The sequence below is a fragment of the Passer domesticus genome, chromosome 23, assembly GCF_036417665.1.
Source record: "Passer domesticus isolate bPasDom1 chromosome 23, bPasDom1.hap1, whole genome shotgun sequence".
NCBI lineage: Eukaryota > Metazoa > Chordata > Aves > Passeriformes > Passeridae > Passer > Passer domesticus.
Window position 1 is genome coordinate 3,280,322 of NC_087496.1, and position 18,005 is coordinate 3,298,326.

General features: G+C 53.3%; 1 protein-coding gene across 7 annotated transcripts in view; it reads left to right on the forward strand.

Annotated features, from left to right (window-relative positions):
- LOC135285584 (protein CEPU-1) overlaps positions 1-18,005 on the forward strand; it is a 357,552-nt gene that overhangs the window by 205,794 nt on the left and 133,753 nt on the right. For 2 of the 7 annotated variants that reach the window (XM_064397992.1, XM_064397994.1), the window contains exon 2: positions 12,978-13,062. In XM_064397992.1, coding sequence (XP_064254062.1) covers positions 12,978-13,062 — 85 coding nt within the window. Of the gene's footprint in view, positions 1-12,003; positions 12,023-12,445; positions 13,063-18,005 lie in introns of those variants that run through there. The other 5 variants (XM_064397991.1, XM_064397993.1, XM_064397997.1 and 2 more) reach the window with 4 other exon arrangements.

The window sequence follows — 18,005 nt, forward strand, 5'->3', positions numbered from 1 at the left end:
CCTCTGACTCCAGTAAAACCAGCCCAGCCATTTCCCTGCCTTTTGGAGCTGCTATTTGGGATACACAACAAGCACTGTAACATAATGGATTTTTATTATTATTAGGCTCCCAGTGCCTGTTTCCCTGTCAGTGTAACAGGGCTAATGAAATGTCCCCACCACTCATGGGGCTTGGGAGAACAATTTGGGCGGATCTCCGCAGCATTTGGAAGAGGTGGAACGCTGGTTGTTATTTATTACAGATCTGGTTTACTTAGCCCTGGGTTTATTGAGTCTCCCACTCGCAAATGCCGACCACAGCTCCCAGCGCTGCTCCCGGTGCCAGGGATCCTTCCTGTTGCCTCTGGGTTGCCAGCTGGACTTGTTGTGGACTCCAGCTCAGGCCAGTGGGCCAGGTTCATCCCTGGTGTACCATCATTGACTTTAATTGAGCTACCCCAGGGAGGAATTTGGCCCGCTCTGGTTGTGAGCTGTGCACTGATGCCAGGCAAAAAGCACAGCGGGTGCCAGCAAGGGCTGTGACAGCCCCGTTTCAGCGTGGGGCAAAATTCCTGCACCTCTGTCTGCTGTGGGACACCGAAGGGCAAGGAAAGGGGAATCCAACAGCACGTTCCTTACAGGACTTCACGTACCCCTATGGGGTTCCAGATTTCATCTCCCTGTCTTGTTCCCTGACTTGCCTGACTGACAGAGAGGGAAAAAAAAAAGGAAGGAGGGGGAAAAATGGACAGTGGATCCTTAAGTAAAGTGAGGTCTGACTCAGTGCTGAAGAGCTGCTGCTCTCAGACCCTCTGATCAGACCCAATTTGCTCCTTACATGCCTGTAACTGGCATCAGAACACATGCATAGAAGCAAACCCTTGTTTCCTTATGACAAGGTTTATTCTTGTTTTACTCAGGATCCTGCGTGCCACAGCCCCAACATCATGTGGGTGGGTGACAGCCACTCCTGCAGCATCACCTTGGCCACCCCCCAGGCAGTGCTGGACCCTGCTCATATCCCAAATCCTCTTCCATCACCTCCTGCACATTGCCTGGAGGCGGCCGCTTCCCGGGGAGAGAATTCAGCTGCCTGGTTCAAAGCAGAGGGAAAGTTTCTGTGCTGGCAGATCTGGGGCAGAATTTTAAGAGTGTCTGAATTTCCACCCGTTCCGTCTGAAGTGAGGCACATCCAAGGATGCAGCCCTTGGCTTTCATCTGCCTCACCGCAGGCACTGTGAGCTGTTCTCCTCTGAATCCACTCTCCTGGCTTCGTATTTCCTGGGGTGTTTTAGAGAGTGGCTCTGGCTTGCTAAATGCAGGGGCATTCTGAAAAAAAATACATATAATTAACTCTAAATGCATAAAACCCGTGGCTTTTAGTGCATCCTCCCACCTCATTCTGCTGGGATGGGGTTGGTTCTGTGGTGGGATGAGATGGGTGCTGTGATGGGATGAGGTGAGAACAATAATGGGATGAGATGGGTGCTAGGATGGGATGAGATGGGTGCTAGGATGGGATGAGGTAGGTGCTGTGATGGAATGAGGTGGATGTCTTGATTGATGATTGAATGAGTTGGGTGCATGATGAGATGAGGTGAGAGCAACAATGGGGTGAGATGGGTGCTAGGATGGGATGAGGTGGGCATTGGGTTGGGGTGAGGTGGGCATTGGGGTGAGGTGGGTGCTGTGATCGAATAAGGCAGGCGCTTGATGGGATGAGGTGAGAGCAATAATGGGATGAGATGAGTGCTAGGATGGGATGAGGTGGGTGTTGTGATGGGATGGGGTGGGCATTGGGATGGAGTGAGGTGAGAACAATAATGGGATGAGGTGGGTGCTGTGATGGGATGAGGTGGATCCCGTGATTGAATGAGGTGGGTGCTAGGATGGGATGAGGTGAGAGTAATAATGGCATGAGGTGGGTGCTAGGATGGGGTGAGGTAGATGTTGTTGTGATGTGTTATGATGGGATGAGGTGGGTGCTGTGATGGGATGAGGTGAGAGCAATAATAGGATGAGGTGGGTGTTGAGGGTGATGAGGATGGGGTGAGGTAGATGTTGTGATGTGTTGGGATGGAGCTGCCGGGTGCAGAGGAATTTATCTGTGGCTCACACAGCCGGAGATTTGCATCTCCCACCCTCTCTGCCACCCCGTCATTCTCAGCCCTTCTCCTCCCCAGGGGGTGTGAGGCCCTTTTGTAGCCGTGGCTGCACATCTCGGGTTATCTCAGGACACGGGGTGCAGGGAGCAGCAGGTTTGATGACAGCAGGGACAAGCATGGAAAAGCTGTGGTGCAAACAGTTGGAAACTGATAACTAGCAGTGATGCCTTTGCCAGGAGAGGAAAAAAACGACTGTAAATTTGCTTTGTTTTGATATTCAAATACTCCTTTCTGTGTATGTGCTAATGGGTACGCTGGTGTTATGGCATTATTAGAACAAAATATTCAGATGATTCCTAACAGAATTTGTGTTTCACAAGCTACATGGAAATGCTGGCTTGGAAACTAGAGTAGTGTTAGAAGACTGTTTCTCCCAGGGGATAATAAGAGGCCCAAGCTGCCCTGCAGGGTTGAGGCTTGGAGTGTGTGATCCAGGTGAATTCTCCCAGGAATCCTTGCTAGACAATTTTCCCCTCCCCAGTATGAAAGGAGCACCTGAAATACAGACCAGGGGGAGCCTCAGCCCCTCCTATCCTTCACCCCTTTTCCTCACGTGCTTCCCAGCTTTGTGGGATGTGAAAGGCTGTTTTGAAAGGACAGCTCTGCTTCTGCTGTGTAATGGCACAGCTGAACCCGGGGCAGCATCCCCCAAGGTCTCCTCTGGCTCCATCAGCTCTGTGCCTGGATTCCTCAGCTGAGGCCAGGCTGAGGCTCTTAGTTCTTCATTCCTACCGAAATGAGCAGCAAATCAATGCAGGCCTAATAAAAGATGATTGGGAATTGCTAATAGGAGTGTGGGAGGGCAGCCCTGCCTTCCCAGAGCCAAGATGAGTATGGATTTTCCTGTGCCAGGGACTGTAAATGCTTCTGAGCTCCCCAGGGAGCCCTGGATGCTCACCCTCTTCCTTCACCCTCATCATTCTCCCACTGCCTTAAAAAGGAACCCGGCAAAGGCGATTAGCTGGGTTAATTAGCTGGAGGTGGCAGGGAGGGCTCAGCCTGGGTGGGATGGAGCGAGCTGGGACAGGGTGCGTGGTGGGGACAAGGAGCCCCTTGGCCATGGCCAGGTTAGATTGGATATTAGGAAGAAATTCCTAACTGGGGGTGTGGTAAGGCCTTTGCACAGGTTTCCCAGAGGAGCTGTGGCTGGTGTCCAAAGCCAGGTTGGATAGGGCTTGGAGCAACCTGGGACAGTGGAAGGTGCTCATGGTGGGAGGTCCCTTCCAACCCAAACCATTCTGGGATTTTGTTACAAGACCATCTGCCCTGCTCCTGCCCCGGTCAGAGTTTGGTCCCCATCCCACAGTACCTGTGCAGGGGCAGGAAGAGGAGAAAGAAGGTCAAAGAGTGGGAACACAGCTGGAAAGGCTCTCACTGCCTTGATGCTGGGTTTCCACTCCAGCTCCTGGTAGTTCTCTCTCCAGCTTGCCTTATTTATGGACTGACATCTCCCCCACTCCTCTCCCTCCAGCAGCCACGGTCCCAGCACCCCAGAGGCTCCCCATCAGTGATAGATCAGCACCAATAAACTCCCTGCTTCGCTCTGCACTCGGCAGCCAAACCCCTCCTGCCCTTCACGTTGGTGCTGCCGGGGGATGATGTATGAAATCCAAGTCGGTTTGATTCATACAAGTTGTGTTCACCTTGCAGAACAGGCTGTCACCAAAAATAATAAACCTCCTTGTTTTAATGCCTGGAGAGGCTGTTGGACGAGCAGCAGGACAGGTTTAGATCCTCTTCCAAGGAAAAGGACGCTTTTGAGAAAGACGGATTGCGAGCCACGGGATGGCTGCACGAACGGTAAATAATAATTAGAGCTGTGTCTGGAGGCTGCATGGGGAGCAGGGACCTGTCAGGCTTCATGTGGCACTGCTGTTCTGGACAGGACAACTCCTGACCCACGGCCTGTAAGGTCTAAATGGTGTTGCCAAGAGCAGGAGGTTGGCAGTGCGGGGTGAAGTGACGTGTCCCTTGTCACCCAGGAGAGAAGTGGCACAGCCCTGGGTGCTGCAGCTGCTGGTTCAGGCAGGGATGGGGACAGGGTGGCTGCAGTTCATCATCCCTTACATTCACAGGCCTTTGCAAGAAGAGGAAAAACCCTGCTGGGCAGCTCTTTACCCCCTGATTTATAGTTCATCCCTTGAATTTTTCTCATGCCACAGCACAGTCCTCTGAGCTCACACCTGCTTCCAGGAGGAATTTTCTTTGGACAAATGCACCAGCACAGTATCCAGTGAGGTTGTATCCTCCTCTGTCTCCTTTTTGGGCAGCAGCTCAGATTATGATGCCTGTCTTTTCCTGGCGTCAGACCTGCCTCCAGCAGGGTGCCCCCAGCACAGCCCCTTGGTCCTTCTCCCTTTGGATGCTCTGCTATCTCCTGCCTCGGGATGTGATCCCCAAAGCCCCGTCCTCCCCCATGTCCTGGAGCAGCCCACACATGCACATGGCATTGAGGCAAAAAAGTATTAATGGGAGGAAAAGTTAACCACGTTTATTGAACTGCAAAAAAGGTTGTTTTTACATCCCTTTATTGGAATATAAAGACAGCTTTTATAACCTTTTAAAGGGGCATAAAAGCAGCTTGGAGACCAGAAACCTCGCTCCAGTGGAAGGCAGGGAAAGGGAAAGGGAAAAGGCAAAGGAGGAGAGCAAACATCTGCCATGTTCTGAGGTCAGGAGTAGCTGGGAGGGCTGGCTGGAGCCACTGAGACCCCAGGTCTGATGTGGTTGTGGTGTCACCTCTCCTGGGGAGGTTTGCAGCCCTCGCTGCTGCTTACAGCCCTGCTCCTGGGCTGGGACAGTGTTCCTCCCCTCTCCAAGTGCAGAGCCCTCCTGGGAAAGGGAGGTGTTGGACTTAATGAACTCACCTCTTTCATTTTTCTCCCCAGTTTTCTGTGGATAAATACTGCTTTGGCTTCCTTCCTCCTGGAGTGAGGGAGGAGGGAACGTGTAAAGGCCTGGCCTTGAGGCTGGAAGCAAAGTTTGCTCTGTGACTGCTCCAGCCTCTCTGGGGCTTCTGGGTGGGCCAGCTCACAACCTCAGTGGCCCAAAAAGCATTGCTTAATTTGGGATTGGGCTGGCACACTCATGGCTGGGATATCCTCCCTCCCACTGATACCTCCAGTATTTTGTGTGCTGCAATCCCTCTCCTCCACGGCATAGGATTCACTGCCTCCTTGCCCATCCAAATCAGCAGGTCCAGTGGTTGAGAGCAGCACCTTCAGATCCAGGAGGAAGCTCCTTCCAGCTCTTCCAGAGCTCCTGGAGAGCGCTCTGAAAGCATCTGGCATTGCAGGTGGGTAGAGCCCAACCAGCTCCTGCTCCTCCCAGGACAGAGCTGGATTTTCTCCACCCAGTGGGGGAGATGTGCCTTTTTCTTCACCTTGTTCCCTCAGCGGTGGCTCTGACACGACATTAAGAGAGGAGAGTGACCTTTCCACCAGTCTGCAGCTCCGGGGAGGGCAGAGCTGAGCCCTGTCTGCAGCAGAGCACCGCTGGAATACGGATAGGTCGCGGGGCTCCCTTATCTCCACGCCATCTCCCAAATAATAAGCTTCCCCAGATAATGTTGTAGGGCTGTAAAGAGGACGGGAGCAGGAGCAGCTGCTTCTAATTTCACTTCATGGGGAGGGAGGCGATGCTGAGAGCACCCCGCATTCTCGGCACATATTTTTCATCATTATAGGCAGAAATGCCAGAGCTCTGACAGATATTAATGCAGTTCACACCAGGAGAAAATCTTCTTTCCATCAGGCTCCATGTGCAGCAAGAGGGCAGTGCCATTTGCAGCCCTAGGGAGGATGTGTTTGAAAGGTGATGTGTTTTTCAGCTGGGAAGTTTCATTCCCAGGCAAAGTTCTCTTTGGAGAAAGGGCACCTGAATCCATCCAGCTGGGGGCTGTGGGATCACTCTTCACTGACCTGGCTGAAGGTGCATCTGCAGCACTGCTGGGAATTAATCTGGATTTTGGTGTAACTCAAATTCCCCTCTGCTGGCTCTGTCATGGCTGTGTGTCACCACGGGGGGATGTGATTGTCCCATGGAGCAGTTTTGTGACCTGGGCTCCCATCCTACCCTAACCCACAATGATTTTGTGAGTTTTTCAAACTTATCCCACAGGGAACTGCACCTCCTTGCACCCCTCAGCCTCCTTTTATTTGCTTATCCCACTAAATATTCATCAGTAACATTTAAGACAAAGGAAAGAGATAATTACAAGGGGAGAGTTTTTTTGCAGTATTAAAGGTTAACAGAATTCTTGGCATTTGTGCCTTGTCGATCTCCATGTAATTATGCTCATTTCCCAGAATTCAGAGGCGACTGTGCCTGTTAACGCTCAAAGATGGTACCCCGGGAATTAAATTTATGAGATCATTTCTCAAAATCTTCAGATTCAAACCAAGCATCTTGCTTAATGGCATGACTATTATTAATATTATTCTTGGATACAGAGAGCCGTGAGGGTCAGAGGACCAGTGGCAAAACTCAAATTGATACAGGCAGATAGCAACGAGCCTGGACTTTTTTCCCAAGGAATGTACTCGAGCAATTTGGCAGCTTCAGGGAAGCAGGCTGGCAAAAGATGGGTGCTGATTTGGGGTGAAAATGGGGAAAAGCCCATCTTGGGCAGCAGCTGGTGGGGACTCAGAAAGGACAGCTTGGTTTGGAGGTGACTGCTCCCAGTCTGGAAGCAGGTGCAGGGAATAGGGAGAGCAGTGGCTCCCGGAGAGGCGGATTGAAAGGATGCAGAACACCTGGCAGTGGGCTGGGCTTTCACCCAGCGCAGCTGAGCACATTCAGTGCTTTTAAAAGAGGGATTTTAGGAGCTCTGCTCTTACTATTTGCTTTTTGTTGCACATGGTTGTCTAAACTGGGGTATGTGCTCTTCGCCTGTGGTCTGCATTCCCTGGTTTTGTAGAGACCGAGCAGTTTTCTGTTCAGAAAGGGTTTGGGGTGGGAAACTGAGCTGGAGGGGATGAACCAGCCAGGCTTTTTGCTGCTCCCTGCAGTTGAGGCTGTGTGTGATATCCAGATGGGCTGGGAAAGGCTTGGCACAGTGTGTTTGCCTTGGGACCATCCCAGGAGGAGGCACAGCTACTCTTGGAGCTGCTTTTCCAAACAGTTATCCAGCACAGAGCCCCCAGACTGTGGGCAGAGCCGCACAGGGGGTAGAACCTTGTGTTTTCACATTTAAGGGAGCCGTGCTAGAGCTCTCAAATATCCATGGTGAGATCTGAGGAGTGCCTGGCTTTGCTTTTCAGCTCATTCAGCTTTTTCCCCTTTTCACTGACTGCAGGGATTGAGTCGTAGAGCTCTGGGTTAATGTCACACACTTATCAAATGCCATTAGATGGATAATGGCATGGCTTTATCCCACATCATCACTGTCCCTGGCACCTGAGCTAATCAAACACTGCTGGGGATGCAGAGTCTGCACCAAAGAAGTTTTTCAGGGTGTTCATACAGCAGCATAAGCTCACAAGGAAACCGTGAGAAACAGATTTATGTGAAATCAATATTGATCTGTACCAAGGATCAATCCCAGTTCATAATTCTCACTGTGCCAGTGTGGCTTGGTAGCTCTTTGATCAGTTTTTTAACTCTCTGCATAGATGTTTGATCTGGAGCCTGGACCTACAGAGGCGTCACATCATAAACGTGTGTGCCTGGCTGGGCTGCTGTGAAAGGCCCAGCCACTGAGGGCTGTGGGAGAGAGGACTAATCCAAAGGGAAAGTGAGGCCTTGAGGGCTGCTTTGCATCCTCCTGCTCTGATGTCCCAGCTGCAGCACTGCCTGGCCCCTCTGGAATGCACAAAGAATCCCAGGATGGTTTGGGTTGGAAGGGACCTTAAAGCTCATCCAGTCCCACTCCCTGCCATGGGCAGGAACACCTCCCACCAGCCCAGGCTGCTCCATCCAGCCTGGCTTTGGACACTGCCAGGGATGAGATATTGAGTATCCTCAAGGGTGCTGCTGTGCATTAGGGCTGGCACAGCTCTCTGGGGCATTTTGGCTTTCCTTTTCCTCCGGGAGCACGTTCTGGGTTACCTGGTGAGATGGTGCAGGGAGATCAGCCCTGTGCTGGCTTTACAGTTTGGGACAGATTTGCAGCATTTTCCACGGTACCTGCTCCTCCAGGCTTTGCAGCTCAGCCGGGGGTGCCCTGGAAGGAGTTAACTCGTGCTTGAAAATTCTGAAGTCCCTGAGCACGATGAGAGCAAGCGACAAACCCGAGCCCAGCAGTTTTTTAAAGGGCAAACAAAATGTTCCTGCTTTTACTGCGAGGCACTTGGTGCAAAGTGCAGGCAGAGCAGGGCAGCGTGGCTTTAGGGGAAGGCTCCCAAAAGCACATTTTATTTAAATTTAATAGGACGGTTACTGTAAGTTTATCTAAACTGCAGTTAAATATTAACAGCATCTCTAGCAGGGATTAATGGGGGTCTCCTGCGTTGTTTTAAACACCGTGAGGAGGGTGCTGGGAGTCCCTGCCTGAGAGGGATTGAGGGCTGAGCGCCCATGAGGATGCTGCTTGCATTCCAAAATCTGCCCTAGAAACAGCCCTGAACAGGCGATTTCTCCAGCTCCGAGCGGGAATGCCTTTGGGGCGAGAAGGGCCCAAAACGGCTCCGGCCAAGTAAGGCTCCCAATCATTGTTCTTTAATTGGGGCCACCGTTAACGAGGGGATAAATGAGGCAACGAGCGGAGCTGGAGCCCGCGTCCTTTGTGGCGTCGGTGAATGGCTGCAGACACGGAGGGCTCTGCAGTTATTCAGGAAAAGCTTCCCCGGACCCGTGTGTCATTCACCTGACTAATGCCAAGGAAATTAAGCACTTCTTGTGCAACTCGGAGCTTATTGGAGAATAATGGGGTATGCGATAGCACGGCTGGCGTTGTAAAATCGTGTTTTCATTTGGAAGGAACGAGAGTGTCTCGAGCATAAATTACGTTTCTGATCATATTTGGCCATTTCAGATTAAAAATAAATTTCCACTTTGGGGCTATAGATTGCCATCTATCAACTCCCTGAAAAGGGAAAAAAGGAATTAAAAAGAAAATCTGGCTGTACGAATTGCCTTGCTATGACCTACTTATTGAAAGTAGTTTTTTGTTCTCCAGGAATGAAATCCATTGGTGTGGGGAGGTGTAGGATTGTATGGATTCAGGTTTGCAGGATGGGAGGATCTTTAACTTGGACCAGCAAACAGCTACTAATAAATACTTCTAATAAATTAGAAGATAGAGTCGTGCTGGATACTTGGGAGGAAGCAGGAGAAAACGCAGCAATGTTGTTGTTTCCCTTGATAGAGGAACTTGAACTTCGAATTTGCATCTGATTACGGTCCTTTGGGACCACTCAGATCTGCAAATTAGCTGCTTAAGGCTTGGTTCTGCAGGAAAAGCCCGAGACTGGGGCAGTGTTTGCTGGGAGGGTCCTTGCAGAAGGAGTCGGGTCCCTTGCAGCAATCCAAATGCCATCATTTTTCTCTGTGGGACATTTTTGGGACTGATTTGCTCCCTGCTCGGCCTCTGAACCTCCTCCTCCCCAGCTATCGACAGAGATGCTCCTTTGGGAAGCAAACCCACAGGGCCTTGCTCCTTCTGACGCCTTCTCCATCCAGGCTTTCAGCATCCTCCCGTCCACGGGGAAAATCCTTCTCCTGGCTCCATCCCTGCCGTGCATCACTTCCCACCCTGTCCAGCCCCTGTTTGTGGTCTCTGCCAGGAGAGGGGGGCCTTTAGCCTTGCTGGAAAGGAGAGCGGTGAGATGGATGCGGAGATAGAGACGCACCTCGAGTGTGCTGTGCTCGGCTCGTTCTGTTTGTCTCCTGCCTGTTGCTCGAAATGAAGAGGGAAAAAAAAAAAAAAGACTTTCACCTAAGTAGGAAGAAAGGGAAGAAGCTGAAAGCGAGAGGCTGTTTGGTGCTCAGATGGGCTCAGCCCGTGCGCAGCAAAGTCTGCTGCTGCTGTGGTCAAAACCCAATGAAGGAAAAAAGACTCTCTCATCCCCAGAGAAGGCTACAAAGCTCTCTTTCTCTCGCTGCTGAACCTTCACAGCTGGACTCAGTTGCTGGCTCCACTGCTGCTGGAGCAACTGAATTATTTAAAGGAACCTTGATTTGGTTTTCTCTTTGCTGTTTTCCTGCGTTGTGTTTATTGTCTATAGATATTTTTATAGTCCGAAGCAATTACAGCTGTCAGAAAAGAGACGAGCTGTGACAGGCTGATTTATATGTACATTGTATGTATGCAAGAGAGGGAGGGAGACCAGGGATTCTGCCCGGCTTTAGTATGCAGGAGCATATTGGATGTAAATTCCTTGGGATTTTCAAACAATGCTGCTGATGATCTCCTAACAGTGGGCCAAATTCAGCCCTGGCAAGGGCTGGAACAGCTCTGCAGGTCACATCTGCCCCAGCCTCGCTTGCTTTCAGTGCAGGGAGGTGTTTTTTCGCTCGTAATTTAAGATGCTCCTGGCGATCCGGGGCTGAATTCCGTGTTAAAAGGTTAACTGGCTGTGGTTATTGGAATCCCTCTGGTTTTGCTGACACAGGAGTTGGTCTCTGCCCATTCAAAGGAGCAGCCCCACAAAGAGCGAGCTCTTGTGTGATGGTCCTGCAGGTATCCCAGCGGGGTCCCCATCCTGCCAGGGGTGCCTGGATCAGCAGGATTGCTGTGTTTTATTCTTTGCTCTCTTGTACACCCTGGTGCAATGACACAGCCCTGGACAGTCTTTCCCCCTGCCTCTGACGGGCTCTCCTTATGCAGTGAGGTTTCAGAGACCCCTCCCATGTAATTTGTGGCCCCGAAGGATCGCGGAATGCGGCGTTCCCCCCTCCCTTGCCGGTTCTGACAGCCGAGTTCACTGCGGGGATTAAAGTCCTTCTGCCAAGAGCTGGGGAAAGCTGCCGTTTCCTCTGGGAAAACACAGGGCTCGAGGCAGCACGTCCCACCAGCGCTAAATTCAGGGAGCAGAGAGCCTTCGGACAAGGAAAAAGTGGAGAGACTTGCAGAGCAATCCCCTTCTCGTATGGCCAGTCAGCATGCACAATAATAATAAAGCTTTATTTGATGGAGTGTTTCCTCTGCCCGGCACAGCTCATAATGTTTTAGAGATTAAATAGCACAGTTAGTGAATTAAGCAGTAGTTTACAGGGGATTCGGAGACTCCAGGGATTAGTAACGGGCTATGGATCCTTTCACATCTAGGTCACCAGTTTTGAATCCAGCTCAGGTTGCCAGCAGCAAACTCAAAAACAACAACAAAAAAACCCCACCGCCCCACGTTGGTGCCGTGCAAAAGCTGCCGAGCACACGGTGGGGGAATGGAGGGAGGATTTTTGGACAAGGCAAAGCAGGGAAGTCATTGGGCACAGCAAGGGGGGAGACCTTGTGTTCCCTAAGGTTGGGCCGTGGCAGCTGGGAGGTTTGAGGGGTGCAGCACCCCAAAAGCTGTGATTTGACTGCTGCCTCCAGGACTCTCTGCTCTGAGGATGCTCCCCAGCACCTTTTTACCAGCATGGAACTGTGCCTGGAAATATTAATGTGTTTAGCCACTAGCGGAGGAAAGGAGGAATTACTCGGCATAAGCAAATGTGATATTTGTTAAATTATGAGCTGATAAAAAGTACTCGGGGACCGTGCTCGCGGTGGGGAGGAATTTGCCACTTAAGCTCACGCTGTGTCTGTGAGGTGCAGGGGACCAGGAGGACACGCTCCTGCCTCTCCTCATCATCACCTGGCTGGGGGGAAGGGGGGGGGTATTACCCGTGCCTCAGTTTCCCCTCCTGCACAGTGACTTTGCCGCCTGGGATGGGGATGGTGCAGAGGTAGAGGAGGGCAAAGGGGAGAGTTGTGCGGTGCTGGCTGCGGGACGCAGGTAAGCGCAGGGGCAGAGAGGAGAAAGGAGCGGGGGTCTTGCCATCCCCCCGAAGAGCGCGGCGCGGCGGGGGTTAATGTGCGTGTCCTCCTGCGCATCCCGCCCCGCTGCCGCCCGCCCGTGTGCGGGGCTCGGGCCGTGCGGGAGCCGAGGCGCCGGGCAGCGCTGGAGCCGCTGCCATGACAACCCCGGGGATGCTGCCGGCCGGGGCCGGGGTGCTGCTGTCGCCGCCGCCCCCCCGCATCTCCCCCGCCCGCCGCTGAGGCCAGCCAGGGGCTCCGGCAGCCTGACATCCCCGCATTCTGCATCCCGCCGTCCGCTCATCCCCATCCTGCATCCCGCCTGGACCAGTCCCCCGGCAGCGGGGCGGGAGGAGAGGAGCTGCAGGGCATCCCGAAGGCTTTTGCCCGCTGTGCCTTCTTGCACCTGGACACGTTTGCTAGCTCGCCTCGGGGGTGTTTTTTGGGGTTTTTACTGGTTTTTGGACTGCCCCCGCCTCGGGACAAGCGTGCGGGAGTGGGGTACAGCCGGCCCCCCCCGGCGCCTCCTCGCCCAAGTGAGCCTCGGACTGCTGCCCGAAGAACCGGCTCGCCCAGCACCTTTGCCACTTCTCCTCCTCCTCTTCCTCCTCCTCCCCCCGGCCCTCCCGTCCTCCTCCCTCGCCCGAGGACAGCGGGACTCCCTCCGATGCCGCTCGGCAGGCTCAGCGCTCGCAGCCAGCCTTGCCGGGGGCTCTCCTGATCTCCGTGGAGCTCCGCAGCGCTCGCCCCGGTGGTTTTGCTCCCCCCCATCCCTCCTCTCCACCCACCCCTTCCCCCTTTTCGCCTTGTCGGGTGTGTTTTTTGCCTGTTGGAAAAGTCCCCGCTGCCCAGGATGGGGGTCGGTGGGTGCTTGGCCCTGCCCTGGAGGTGCCTGGTCGTCCTCTGTCTCAGGCTGCTCTTCCTTGTGCCCGCAGGAGTGCCCGTGCGCAGCGGAGATGCCACCTTCCCCAAAGCCATGGACAACGTGACAGTGCGGCAAGGGGAGAGCGCCACGCTCAGGTAGGAGCAGCTGGACGGGGGCTCGGGGGGTCGGGGGTCCTGCCTGCGTGGCGACTTTGGGGTCGTGACTCAGTTTCCCCGCGGGGGATGCGCCGTGCCCGTGGCGGTATACGATGGTAGCGGGCAGCGAGCTGAGAGATTGGAGTGCCAGGGGACTGGGCTTGGTCTTAGCCCTCCCAGTTGTCTTCGGGAAAGTTACTGGGGGTTGAAAAATAAGGGAGTGTGATTCCCTTTTGGCGTCCTGCCCCACAGCAGTGCGAGGCAGGGGCTCGATTGCTGCTGTCGTTACCGTGTCTCGGGCACTTCGGCCGCGTTCGGTGCAGATAAATCCGGCTCTGCTCCTGGAGTGCAGTGCCCGGGGTGTCTTCACCCATGTCAGACCGCCCCAGCCTGGGGAAAGGGGAGTTGGTGACCCCCTGGTGTGGCTTTGTGCCTTTTATCTCAGGTCCAGACCTGCTGGAATTGGGAAGTGCAGGACGGGGCTGGCCCCGGGCAGGTTAATGCTCCGCTCCTTAAAAACCCCCGTGCTCCAGAGGCAAGGGGTTGCTGCTCCCTGGCAGCATTCCCTCCCTGGGAAGGGGAGAGATGGGGGCTGGGCGTTGCACCAGGGTCCTGTCTCCTGCAGCAGCGATCCGAGGGGTTCAGGGGCTGCCGAGGAATCCGTAATTTCACTCAGCATAATTTGTGGGACATCTTATGCCCAGACACTCGTCCCTGTCCTCACAGCAGATGGGCGCAGTCATCCCAGAGGATGTTTGATAGGGACATTAAAAATCAAAAGCCAGGTTTTAATTGCAGCGCTGGGAAACGGCGCTTGCAACTCCGGCATGCTCGGGAGCGACTTTGCTCCTCCGGAGCATTGCATAGGTGACACCAACATCTGCGGGGCCAGCTGGGTGTGTGCGGTGACACCGCACTCCTGCTTTACGCCAGCCAGTGGAGAGGGGCCAAGCCAGGGCAGAAAAGGAAGCCCCGGGAGGAATTTCAGCAGGAATTTGCCTGTGACTCAGTTGTTTGCGGCCAAATCTTGTGTCCCCCCTCCCCAGCCCCTGAGTGCTCCTGGGAGGGTGGGAGCTGTGTTGTTGTGGCCATTCCTCTGGATTTGTCTTGCGTCATGGCACAACTGGGCAAAGAGGCTGGAAAATGGGTGGCAGAGGAGGGAGGACAGAGTGTCTTGCTTAGGAATTTGAGCTTGGCTTTAAAAAGTAGTGGCACCTTTTCTTTCCTGAATCACTGTGTTCTCCCCAGTGCCAAAATTCCTACAGATCCTGCTGTCAAAGAGGGAGGGCTTTGGGTTACTGGGGTCTGGGCAGTGAAACACACGGGGTGGCAGCAGCTGGGTGGGCGCTCTGCAAACTTGTGGGAAGAGCTCCTGTGGGGGCCTGCACAGGGTTTTGGGCGTAGATCAGGGATCGTCATCCTCAGCAGGATCGAGGTGCCCTGCCCTGGCATTGGGTGGCCGCTGGTGTTGGAGCAGAACAAAGGGAAGCTTGGGTGAGTCAGCAGGAGGGACTCTTCTGTCAGGGAGGCTCCATGGGAAGGGGGACAAATCCTTCCCCTGGGAGGTGGCTCTGGGGAGGGAGGGAGCGAGGACAGCAATGTGCCATCATCCCAGAGCTGCCATGGGTGATCCCAGTAGAGCTCTGGTGGCAAGGGATGTCCGTGTCCCTTGATAGGTGCCTTCTCAATACAGGTGTGCCCCAGGAGAGGGGCACATGGGCTTTGGGATGTGCAGCCTGTGCAGATTCCATTCCCACTGTACTGATGACATTCCTGCTGTCCTGCCCCTGGAGCGGGGATTGCTCTTGGAAGTGAACGGCTTGCTGCCACTGCCAGCTCAGTGCTCTGCGTGGTGACAGGGACATGCAGGAGTGTGGCTTTGCCTGGGCATTTGGAGGTGTTTTCCTGCTGGTTTGAGGTGGGAGCAGTTGGCCCAGCAGGCAGTGGGACACTGCTGCATCCCCCGGTCAGTCCCAGTCGTGCTGCACCGTGGCAGGAGCTGGGAGGAGCAGAGCATGTGAAAACCAGAGGAAATCAAGGAAGCATGAATCTTCCTGCCTGCTCCCCTCCCAGCCCGGTGTGCCCATCGATCTGTTGTGGAGGAGTTAACTTGTGCAGAATAGCAATGCTGCTACAAAGGCTCTGGCAGACCCCAGCCATGCTCCTGGCCACCTCCTGCCCAGCCCTGCATGGGTGGCAGTCAGGGAAGGGAAAAATAAAATCAGGTCTAATCCAATCCCACTCATTTCTATGCAAGGTGGGAGGACAGGGAGCTGCAGCCAAGGATTTGGAAGGAGAGATGTTTCTAGAGGTCCCTTCTTGGTGTTTCACAGATGCCAAAAGGGAAGAGCAAGCTGAAAACTCAGCAGCAGAAGTTGCTGTTTCTCTGGAGCACTTGGAAAGAGCTGTCCCACCCTCTTCCCAAAGGAGAGGCTTTGGCTGTTGGAAATAGGTTATTTTATGGGGGTAGCAGGTGCTGAGGAGCCCGAGCTGCTGTTGAGCAGCAGTGCCCTGCCAAGAGGCTCTTTTCAGCTCTGTCCCTCCAAGCAGAGTGAATTCAGTGCTGGGAAAAAAGCTGGATTGAAAGCTGCAAGGAGACTTCTCTGTTGTAAAGGCTTTGCTCCGTGCAATCCACTGTGGGGAATCGGTTTAGGACCAGAAGCATTGGAGGTGTTCAGATGTTTCCTTCTATCTTGTGATGTTTCTGCTGGAGGGTACAGGCATGTCGTGGGTATCAGCACTTTGGATCACTGTATTAAATTTAAATCAAGCTTTGGATGTTGGGTTAGGGCTGCTGCCTGGGATAGGAGGGGTAGGATTTACTCCTGGGTGTAGCAAAGCCTGTGGGAATAGGGAAAGGGCTTGAGGGTGCCGTGTCCAACAGTACTGTGTTTTTATTGGTGGATGTGTTGGTCCTGCCTTTGGGGTTACCCTGAGGAATTGTGTGCAGGTGAAGGTCAGAGTTTTCTGTCCTTCCTTGTGTCCCCAAGCACAGATTGTGAGGATGAGGCTGATCTTCATCCCCTCCCACCACGTCCTGACAGCTCTGCCCTCACCAGTAGCGAGTGGTTCATGCTGGAGAGGACCCATCCTGAACCTCCATGCAGCGCTTGAACTGAGTCCAGGCATTGCTGAGACCTTTGGAGCAGCTCTCTGGGCACCAAAACAAATGGCTTGATTATGATTTCACTTTAATTGGCATCAGTCAGCGCTTTCCATGGCGAGGCTCTGACATTCCCATCAGCAGCACAGGCGCCTGCATGGTGTCCCCCTGAATCCGTGGTGCTCCTCTCTCCATCTCCTCTGGTTTCCTTGGCAGGGTGATGCAATGCCTTCATTTGTTCCCTTCTTTGATTCCAACACTAAAAGTCAAATCTGAGTTAAACATCAGGCAAAGCTTTTTTTAACCCTGATGTTTCCTGTGGTTTCCATGCAGGCTTTGAAAAGGGCTGTGAGCTCTGTCATTCTTTACCTAAGCCTGTTTTGCAAATTTATTTGGCCCCTGTTGTGCTCTTGAAATAATTTTGGAGAAATGATGACTTGGCTGTGAAACAAAACAAAATCAAGCATGTTTGTTTGATGGGTGCAAACAGAAAGTGCTTGTTTGCTAAGCAGAAAAGACTATTTTTCAGAGATGGGTCTGTTTTCTGTGGCTCTTTGCTGCCCCATCTTTTCCCCTTTATTCACAGGAATTTGCCTCGCTGTGTTTTTATTGTGTAATTGAAAAATAGAACTAATCTCCAGTGGGTAAATGTGCTGTGTTCCAGTACCCAGGTCCTGGGGGAGTCTCCATGTCTACCCCAGTGCTTTTCCTGCCAGCGTTTGAGTGAGGGTGATTCTCGCTGAGGTTTTGGGCAGCTGTCTTTGTGGTTTGCAGTCAATGAGTGCAGAAATCCTGCAGGGGGAGGAGGCCAGGGGAACCCATTCCAGGCTGTCTGTGCCTGGGAAAGCCTTGGCTGAGTCATGGGGGGTTCGGGGGGGCTCAAAGAGCAGTGCCCAGCACCGGGCTGGGCTCCTGGTGTGAGTAACAAAAACCAGACAGGGAAGAGGATGATGATGAAAGGGGCCAGCCATGATTGCTAAACCTCCTCTGGTGACTGCCCAGCTCTGTGTCCGTTTTGCTCCAGGCTCTCACTCCCACTCTGAGCTGCAATAACCCCACTGAGGGAGTGTTGCTTGTCCACCCTGTCCCACCAGCTGAGAACACCCTAAGTTAGGTATTCCCAACTCCTGCCCTGCCCAACCAACTCCCCCCCTTCCCTGCACAACCAGCACATTCCTTATTTCCAGATCAGTGCTCATCTGCCTCTCCAGGGCTCAGACCTGTGGAAAAGTCATCCCGTTCTGATGGTCTCCACACCCAGTACCTGGCAATTTTCATCCTGCTGCAGTTATTTATTTCAGACACTTCTGATTGCTTACCTAGCTATTTCCCAAACCCTCAGTGGGAGATATAGCTGGTGCTTGCAGAGGCCAAGGTGTCACACCTTTGCTTTTCCCAGCTCCTGAGCAGTAAAGGAATTCTGAGCACCTGGGATGGGCTGGGAGCAGCTTCCAGCAGCCCTGTGGGGTGGGGTGAGGATGGAGCTAAGCTGCACACTCATGTCTTAACCTAAGTTACCTCCCCTAATTCTCCAGTATCCACCACCTTTGCCCTTCTCCTTCAAACCTCTCACCTTTTCATCCTGAGGTTTAGGGAATAAATTCTGGGCTGTGGTGACCCCTCCTGCATTAAGGTAAGGAAGGAGCAGAGCATGTTCTGCATCCCTCATGGTGCCACTTCACCCCTGCATCTCTCCTTGTCCTGTTGTTGCTGGGTCCTCCTTTCTGGTCAGGGTTTTGTCCCACGTTCCTGGGGATGCCCCGTGGGAGAGGCTGCAGGAGCCCCACGTGTGGGGTTTGTAGCTCACGAGCAGATTGCTCTGCTGGTGATGGCACGTTGC